The sequence below is a fragment of the Anarrhichthys ocellatus genome, unplaced genomic scaffold, assembly GCF_004355925.1.
Source record: "Anarrhichthys ocellatus isolate YVR2014 unplaced genomic scaffold, GSC_Weel_1.0 scaffold11, whole genome shotgun sequence".
Taxonomy (NCBI): domain Eukaryota; kingdom Metazoa; phylum Chordata; class Actinopteri; order Perciformes; family Anarhichadidae; genus Anarrhichthys; species Anarrhichthys ocellatus.
Window position 1 is genome coordinate 858,827 of NW_022280041.1, and position 10,254 is coordinate 869,080.

Here is a 10,254-nt window from a genome sequence, read left to right on the forward strand (position 1 = left end):
CTAACTAAACTGAGTTACACTTATCGAACTAATACACACACACGCAGAGTACACTTCTCAGTATTCTGCTAAATCTCAGTGAAGGGACGATTTTTTAACTTATTTATTGTTTCTAACTATTCCGTGGAGATATCTCTACCAATAACTGTGTTTTGTTTTTTAATGTGATGGGGTGAGGTCGTCTTTGCTGCTGTTGTCGAAGCAACGATGAAGTGTGTAGTGGGGAAACAAAACAGTTTGAGGGTGAAGTTTAAGGCTGAACAAAACTACTTGGTTAGGTTTGGGCAACAAAAATACTGAAGATAGGTTTGGGCAACAAAAATACTGAAGATAGGTTTGGGCAACAAAAATACTGAAGATAGGTTTGGGCAACAAAAATACTTAGGTTTAGGCAACAAAAAGAAGTTGCAGAGATTGCCCATACATCTTTTAAAAAAGGAAGGGGTACACAAATAATAGTTAGCTTTTTACAGTATTTGTATTGTTATGTCTACACGTCGGAAACCGCTCTCCTTCATGTGATCATGAAACACTCACACTGAGGAGGTCTTTCGTGGTTGACGTCTCACTTTAAATTGAAAAGCGGCAGAAAAACCTGCAGACGCAAAGACAACTTCACCCCTCTGTGTGTTTTTGTGTATATAGTTATTATGTGTTGTCTTCATTTTTAACAAATGTTCCTCAAATGCTACAAAAACCAGAACAACTGCCAGTTGGGAGATGGTGTCACTTGTTGACTACTGTCAACCGCTCTCCAAACACTTCTTGACAGGCAGGTATCGCACACAGTACACACTCACCAAGGTTTGGTTCAGCTGTACATAGGAAGGTTCATATTTTATATATCGACGATGTGCAATTTTCATGAAGGGAAAAGTTATTTTTATTTTTTTATTTTTCTGTGTTTTCTCTATCGTGATCTGGATAAAAGAAAACAAAGGTTTGAAATGCTTTTGTATGAGTTGCGCGATGGATTTGTCTCACCTTGAATTTTAACATTTGTGGTGAAAATGAAACGGGGAAATAAGCTCTTCTTGCCTTTTCGTGTAAAATCTGAATAAGTTCCAGTCCCTGTACTCTGAAACATTTCAAACTGTGAATGTGTTGTGTCCGGGTGGGTTCTAACTTTCAGGGTACATGCTTGCTTGTTTGACTCAGTTGAAAAATGCAGTTGATCTGTTTTTTCATTCCAGTGTTTTTTTTTGTAAGTGGTGCTCTTGTTTCGGTTCCTCCACACTGGTTCCTCCTTACCGCTGGTTCTATCATGTAAAAAACATTCACCAGCTGTTAGCTGAAACAAAACAAGCGCACCCCATTTTGCTGTTTTCCTTGACAGCGGGAAGGAATGTGTGTACAAACAAAGAGGGCCTGAGATTAATGATTCGCAACCAGCCAAACATTTAACATTCACTTCTGCTAGCCTGTTTGGCAATTCAAAAACATGTACAACTTTATTGACTTCAATTTCCCTCCTCGGTCTACAGTGGCTTGTAATTGTTGCAAAGCCGGGTTTTTTTTAATCATAATTTTGAAAAGTAGTTCGCTAATAACACAAAAAAATCAACCAAAGAAGTAATTACCAACATTTGAAATACTGTTTTGAATATTAAACACATGAAGTTTGATGTCTGTAGTGTGGATGTGGTTAAAGTGTCTTTCACCATTGAGGTCAATGAAGAGTCTCGTGGACCCGAGTTAATCTTCATATTTTGGCACAATTGGAGGAAACTGAGGAGTTTTCTTCAGCTTGTAAAACTCTGTGTCTGTTGGCTGGTTGCCCCCAAAAAAAGTTAGTTTCACGCCCTTCAAACAAAAGCAACAAAGAGTTTATTATCATGTGGCTTCATGATGAACAAGTTTACAACCAACTGATGTTTTATTTATTGTTACTACCGTGACCTGTGTATTATTCCTGATGATGTGCTGCTCCTTCAACTGGAAGTAAAACGGATGTCTTTTCAACTTCACTGGCTCCTTTTGTTTCCTTTTGTTCAAATTAATTCTGAAGATTAATTATGTTTTTTGGGTTTAATAAATAGACAAACAACACAGTTTATGGTCTCAATCTCTAGTTTCAAGTCTTCAATACAGCACGATGTTCATTTCGCACATTATGGTCCATTTAGAGTCAAACAGACCATAAAGGAGGGGATGCTTTAGGGGTGGGGCTACACGGTGATTGACAGGTCGCCGCCTGGTTTTAACAGATTCAGAACGGATTCAGTTTTAACCTTCTCTTGTGAGGGAAAAGTGTTGGAATGACTGTATTCAGTCAGTCTTGTAAACTATAGCTGTGAACACAAGCCGCTCCTCTTTTCCTGGAAAGGAATTTGAAACCCAGACCAACCCCTCTCTCGTCTTCCTGCTCTACAACAAAGCCAGACCCGTTCAGTCCAAGAGGCCGGCCTCCTGCACAGATCTGCCAGTGCACAGATGGATCCAACCAGCGTGCTGCGAAGTGAGAGAGCTGACAATCCACATGCAGTGCAGATCAGTTAGTGCACACGAAGGACGTTAAACCCGAGATCAGAGGACAGCTTTCAACAGGAAGTGAAACTGAGAGGTGCAAGGACTTCACACTGACCAGGAAAAACACTGTTTGTCTTTTCCCTGCTCCTTAATGCCGAGGCCTGTCCCGGAGGAAAACAACATGTCAGCAGATTCAGCGAAGCAGCCAGAGAAGACGGCTGCTCCAGGACCTGCAGATGAGACCGATAAACCACAGGAAATTCTCACTGAGGATCGCACCCAGATGTTACAGACAGACGCTGAAGAAGAGCCCAAGATCAGGGCTGACTTCCTGAAATACTCGTGTGAAATAACGCTCGATCCAAACACAGCAAGCGCTTGTCTGCTGTTATCCGAGGGGAACCGAAAAGCAACAAATATGCACGAAGATCAGGGGTATCCGAGCCACCCGGACAGATTCCTGGAAGGGTCTCTGGTCCTGGGTAAAGAGGCTCTGACCGGACGCCATTACTGGGAGGTGGAGAGGAGCGGGGGGTCGGTCTCTGTCGCCGTCTCATACAAAGACATCAGCAAAACGGGAACTGGAAGTAATTTTGGATGCAACGACACGTCCTGGGCTCTGGATTGTTTCAACAACCGTTACGTAGTCAGACACATGTACATCCACGCTGCCGCACCCCACCCAATGTCCTGCAGAGTGGGGGTGTACCTGGACCACGGGGCAGGCATCCTGTCCTTCTACAGCATCTCCGACACCATGACCCTCCTCCACAGATACCAGACCGCGTTCACTCGGCCGCTCTATGCCGGACTTTGGGTTCACGGGGACACATCCGCTGCTACTGTTGTGTGCCACGAAGCCTCAAGTTGACCAGTTTGTCTTTTGCTGCCTTAAATGTAAATGTCCCAAAATGTGTTGCTTTTTGTAATGTTACGGGGAGCTTGTAATTGTCAGTTGACATTTAACGTTCAAACTTTGCCTTAAACCGGCGGCGACCAAAGCTTTGTCTTAAAGCTGCATTCTCTCTAGTGTCCATCAGGGGGCGACTCCTCTGGTTGTATAGAAGTCTATGAGAAAATGACTCTACTTCTCTCTTGATTTTATTACACACAGACCATAAAGCAGGGGATGCTTTAGGGCGGGGCTACACGATGAATGACAGGTCGCTATCAGAGACGTATACGGCGTCTCTATGTCACTCCACAGTCCAAATATGGTCACTTCCTGTTTATTCGCTGCAAAAGAACCAAGATGGCGACTGCCAAATTGTAGAACTATAGTGAATAATGTGTGCAGTAGTGGGCACCAGACCTTATAGGGACCTCATTAAGGTTCAATTCAATGAGGTTTTGGTGATTTAATTGATTGCACATTTGTGAGGGAAACGGTGGACTCATGGGTGGAAACACTCGTGCTGTGTGTCCTAAAGATAACTGGTTTCTTTTGAAGGGTTATGGATTGATCTCCAAACTCCCAAATAATTTAAGAGGTCTCCCAATACGTGACGTACGCAGCAGATGGCAGCATTACATCACAGTCAGAGGATATAAACTTACCAGCAGAGAAAAAAAAGTGTAATTCTTTCTCATGTGCTCACTGCATGATGAAAAGATGCATTCATATATTATGTAGCTTGTATGTGCTTTGAAAGAGCAACATGTGTAAGAGAACATGCAACTGGCTAAATTAAAATGATTCTAATAACATTTAGTAAAAAAAGCCATTTACATACAACATAAACATTAATGCCTCCATGGGTTATTAGGTTATCTCTTCATATGGTTTATATTGTTATATTTGTTAACATTATTCATAGGGGGACATATCTTATAAAGGCGTGTTTTTGTATATTTTTGGCTTTTTGCATCGTACAAATATTAGAATAAAAGCACTACTCTGTGGCAATATAAAAGTCATGGAAACAGTTGCTTCAGGAAACATAAAGTTAACGTGCCAACAAAACTGTATGATGGCAGGAATTATCAAAAAATGAATAAATATTTAAAATATCAAACAAGCAGAAGACAAAAACAAACGATATTACGGTCCAAAAGAAGAAAGAAGAAAATAAAATGCATAAGAACCTCTTTAAAAGAAAGAAAAGAAACCATGTTGAAGAGGTTATTGCATTTCTCTTTTACAGAAATTTAAACACTTACAGGTTTAAATTGACATTTGTATCATCATCTCTGAAGGCCTGAACAGAAACCAATATGGACATTTTTTAACTTATTTACACGAATCATCACAATATCTTGAGTGGCCCTGAGGTCATGCACTGTGTTAGAGGTTAAAATATTCAATGAATTTGAGAAATAACATTTAAGAGCAGCAGATACAGAAATACGTTTTTTTATTATTATTAATATTATTATTATAAATACTTTTGATAGAAAATTCATTTTGAGTTTGCTGCTGTATTCGGCCCAAAATCAGAAGACACTGTCCATCCTTTGGTCTGCTGTCAGCAGGTAGAAGTGACACATGAAGAGTCCTGCACTACACTTTATATTTAATGAACAAAATATGGTTTTGAGCTGAAAATGAAATGTTTGGCTGATTATGTCATGTAGGTTGCTTTTGCTGTATTTCGTCATTTAAAAAGATTCTTGTGTTGATGCAAAATAATGCAAAACACATAAAATCCCTCTAGAAAATAAACCCAGGGAGTTCCTTCTTTCCCTTTTCTGTTTCTGTGCAGACGCTGCAGCTATTGTTTCGGTTTCCTAAGCCGTTTAAAGCTGCAGGCTTTCTTCACTAATCTACTTCCTGATGCGTATTGGCTGAGCTACAGACACACCAGAGTACTGGAGGTGCGGTGGTCTCTGTGTGCGTCTCCAGGCCTGTTGTCTCAGCTCTCTAAGCTATTTAGAGCTAAGTGGCTGCTGGTTCCTGGAAAGACATGCTGATCTTTTGTCCCCCGGCTTCCGTTCGCCGCACAAAGGTAAGTACGGGGATGCGCAACGAAACACAAAGCGCTGTATCACAATGCTGGTGGCGGCTGTTCGGGTTCCCTGGTGTTAAGAGCGGCCATCCCAAAACGGATAACGTGTTCCCTGAGCAAAAAAACTTGAAAAATATTCTCCCAAGATCACAGGAGTTTAATGTACGTCTAGGACATTTAAGGATCTGGTTCCTGCATCTTCTTCCCCAATGAACCCATGTTTGCTCCGTCATCGTTTGTACATGTTGTGAAAAGTGTCCCACGTTTTTTTTAAATCATCATAATTGTTGTACGTCAGCGTCATACTTCTGTAAGGCTCACCAGCTGGCAGCCGGGTGAACTGGCTGTTGCTGGAGTTTGTATCGTCTTTTAATATCTTCTCTTTTTCGCTCTGCGCAGGCACCCCACCTCACCAATATCACAGATGCTCCGTAGATGGGTACCAATGATGGATGAACCTCTCGATGCAGCTTTTTTATATTTTTAATGTCAGACATTATTTTCTAAGGGCAGGTGTTTTTTGCTTTCAGTACATATCCGATTACAAGACGTCATCTACTTCATGGAGATTACTGGAAAGCCCGTCTAGCTCGCTACCTAAATAGGAAACTTTCTAGGATGAGAAGGAGGCATCACCCCTCGTGTCGATGGAATCTTTTCTTGAAGACGGATGCTGTTTGTTGAGCATCAACGAGGTCAAGCCTCCCGCCAGGGAAAACTCGTATGCGCTCGCTGACGGAGATGCTAATAGCCGCGCTAATAGTCGACGAGCCGCGTTCAGCAGATTGCGCGCATGTTGGGCTCCGAGCCATGGCCCACGTCATGCACATAAACACATACTGTATACGCATTTGCACACACAGCAGCACGCACCGAGTGTTGTTTTGAAACTCTAGCAGCGCTCTACGTCCCCAGTGGGCCCACTGGTTCGTCCATCAGTAATGAAACCCTAGCGGGTCACATGCTAGTGTTGAAATGCCCCCTGCTTGGTCCACCGGCCTTCGTCATCCACACTCACGGAAAACACTTCATCATCATACCTCTCCGGGTTTCAATGCCAAGGTCGGTCAGTCAGCGCGGAATTTATTAATTAATAATGTAACTCAGTCCTGTAGTGGATATATCTGGGGGACCTAAGCTGAAATGAAGTCACTGAGGTCATGTCTTCAGAGTGATTTCTTAGAGTTTTAGCAACCCAAGACTATTCAAATGAAAGATTGTTAAAGGATACGTAGCACCTACGCAAGTTAGAGATCTGCTCAGGTAGAAGAAGAGCAGAGACAAACTGGGATTCACGGTACAGGAAGCTGGTGATGATCCTGTGTGATCCACACAGAGTGAGGTCTCATCAGGTATGAGTGAAAACACCTGTTGATGAGGTGATTACACATCCAGCAGACAGGGAGCAACAGTAGCAGCCATCTTGTGTCGGGTTCCTGTCCTTCCGGATGAATGTAAGACTAATATTTGTTCTCCTTCTGCCTCTAACTCCAAACACGTTGGACTCTTTAGATGCTAAGTGCTCCACAGTGTTCATCGGCTAGCTGTTAGGTGCTGCAGGAAGCATTCAGCGTGTTTAGTATCCCGGACACATGACAAATGTCGTAAAGAAGAATCACTAAACATCTGTTCAGTGGTGGAATGTAACTCAGTGCATTTAGAAGACTACTGTAAGGGTACTGAAGTACATTAAAAACGTGAGGAAGTTGTACTTTACTTGAGTATTTCCATTGCATGCTACTTTAGACTTATAGTCCAATATATCTCAGAGGTAAATATTTTAAGAAAAGTACTTGAATACTTATTCCAAAATAATCTGATGTAAAAGTAGCAGAAGTGTAAATCTTTTTGTTGGTCTGTGTTTAACACCAACTTTCAGTTTGTTGTATTAGTACTTTTACTCGACTCACTGATGTGAATACTTCCTCCCGTGTTGCATCTGTTGTGTCTCTTATCTCAGAACTTGTGGCTCTCTGGGTTCACCCTGCAGTTGAGTTACTGCCAGTTGCGTCACATAAATAAATACCTCAAATGGGGAAAAAATGTAAATCTTGTGAGAAAGGATTTGAATCTTGAAAACACTTGTGAGCTGACGTACGTAGGAGCTCAGATGTCGTCAGAGAAAGTTTCCAAATGTCCAGCTTAGTGCAATCAGAGAACAAGCCAAGCTTTCTCTAAAGAAATAGATTCATGTTTGACTATTAATGACGGCGATCTGATAACGTGCAGAGATCAGATGTGGCGTTTCAAACTTTTAACTTTTGATTTAGACCCTTGAGTTTGACCACCGTTTGAGCTTTTCTGTCCGCTGAGCAATGAGGCCGAAAAAAGCGCAAAATATGACTCAGATGTGATCACATTAGATGACTTGATTGCTGATAACTTTCTTAAAACCCTGAGGCTCAACATCAGCCCTTTATTTAGTCACAGAGAGCCTGATGAGGAGGGAATCACAGCACAGTTAGACATTTAAGTGTAATTGACTCTGGTTTTGGCATCGGGACATTTAAAATAACAGAAAACAGAGCAGGAAGTTGCTCTTAAACTGTGGCGTCAGCGTGAATCCTCACAAACCAAAAATCCTTTTTATGAAACTGTTAATCTAATGTGGTTTTCAGATGACTGATGGACAACTTATTTGATCTGTAATTAAGTCAGTAAATGTATTCATACTGACTTGATGACTTGAACATGATAGAGAAACTGCATTAAAAGTGACTCTTTACATTGAACTCATGTCATGAAATTAGATGGAAGATTCACATCTCATAACAAGACTTAAAGTCAATGTTTTATCATCGTTCTTTTGAATGAGGGTGACTTCAGTATCTCAAAATAATAACTTTATATCGCAAAATGTCCAAAAAATTACGAATTAACTCACAATAAAGACTTAGTATCTCAAATTAAAGATTTAATATCTCACAATAAAGACTTAGTATCTCAAATTAAAGATTTAATATCTCACAATAAAGACTTAATATCTCAAATTAAAGACTTAATATCTCAAATTAACGAGAAACTTTCCTATGAGTTAAATACTACCTCATATTGATATATTTAGTCATTACTTTGTAAAAGTTTCTCCTAGTGACTTACAAGATCTTCATTCTCATCAAATTGTTGGAAATGTAATTGATAGTATTTATTTCTCTCCGTGTGCTGCTGTAGCGAGGAACTGAATATATGTTGCACACTTTTTTGAAGTCTGCAAACTTTGGTGTAAAATGTATAAAAAGTAATTTAATGAAGCGATATCAAAGCTACAGTGCAAACGGTTTTGTATTGCAGCTGTTTGTTATTTTAGAGGCAGAAACCAGAAGAACAGAGCTGTGAAGCACAACTCTCCTCTCAGCTGACCCCTCGTGACCAAACTGAACTTTGACGTTGTTTTGACGGTTGGACTCTGAGACGTCGGTCACGTGAGCGGGACAAACACTCGCGTGTCACCGTATAAAAACCTACTTACCTGCCAAAAGAGCTCCAGGAATGAGGAAGCGAGTGCTTGTTTTGTTGTTTCCGAGGCCTACGGGTCACAAAAACCTCGTGAAACACACGAATGATTACGAGTTCAGTGGAAGGAAAACAACACATCCTCAGTCACGTTGGTTCCTTTTGCTCCGTTATTCATTCAGGATGTAATGTTCAGTGTAATTCTATAACTGGGTTTAATCTGCATCAATAAAAGTGAGAGGTCAGAGTTCATAACGATCATATACTGTATGTTCCAGATCACATGGAGTCAGTCGAATGAAATTAAACAAAGACTGAGAACAATATAGATAATGATGGGATGTCTAAAATAGGCATTTTCCCAAAAATGTTCCTTATAGTCAAAAGATGACATCTCAAAATAATGTATTTGTATTTTAAAATGTCTTTGCATCTCAAAATAATGATATACTATCACTAAAGTACAATATGTACCTCTGAGATGTAGTACAGTAAAAAGTACAATATGTACCTCTGAGATGTAGAAGTGTAAAGCTGCGAGTAAAGTACAAATACCTTGATTGTGTACTTGAGTAAATGTACATCATGTACTGGTTGATGACACATCAAACACAGACAAATGTTTACATGAACACATTTTTATTGCAATAGCTCTATCGAAAGCAAAAAAGTTTTGATAAATATAAACACTATGCCGATGCTCCAATCGCCTCCGAGTACCCCTCCTACCAACCCCCCCTCAGAGAGAGAGAGAGAAGTAAAACAAAATAAGGTGTGGGGGGGGGGGGGGGGGCGATAAAATGAAAAAAGCGACAACTTGAGTTTTCCGTATTTACAGAAGGAGGATTTCCATTTCCACAGTTTTCTCTTTTTTTCGTATATCGGACGAACGTCGCTGAAAAATAAAGCACATACGAAGGAAACACCTCCACAGTATTTAGTGTTTAACTGTCCTGTAAAGCTAATAAACAACCGCATTCAACTCAGAGACTCCGGTACAGCAGGGTGTGTTCACCAACACCCTGCTCTATTCATCCGAGTTTCTGCAGGACTGGAGGGGGAGGGGGAGCAGAACATCGTCTTCATCGTCCAACTGTTAACTGTACTACACAGCAGCAAATAAACTGTAATATAGTTACAAAAAAATAAACATCAGGCAGAGGTTGGAACCCATTTCTTTATACAAATAACTGCAAAATGCCTATGTACTCTTAAAAAAAAGAAAAGAAATACTAGCCTTGTATCGCTTTGTTTTTCAGTAAAAACAAGATTTTACATCAAAACAACCAAAAACAAAATTCCCCCCCCTCTCTGTAAACTAGAATAGAAAATAAACAGAGATTCGAGGAAGAAGGAAACCGAAGTTTGCATAAGGATGCAGTACCGT

General features: G+C 40.6%; 1 protein-coding gene across 1 annotated transcript; it reads left to right on the forward strand.

Moving 5' to 3' along the window:
• Positions 1–2,398: 2,398 nt before the first annotated feature.
• Positions 2,399–3,543, forward strand: LOC116385839 (tripartite motif-containing protein 16-like). Its single transcript, XM_031851596.1, has one exon. It carries the CDS (start codon positions 2,621–2,623, stop codon positions 3,338–3,340), a length of 720 nt encoding a protein of 239 aa, XP_031707456.1. The 5' UTR covers positions 2,399–2,620; the 3' UTR covers positions 3,341–3,543.
• The last annotated feature ends 6,711 nt before the right edge of the window (positions 3,544–10,254 follow it).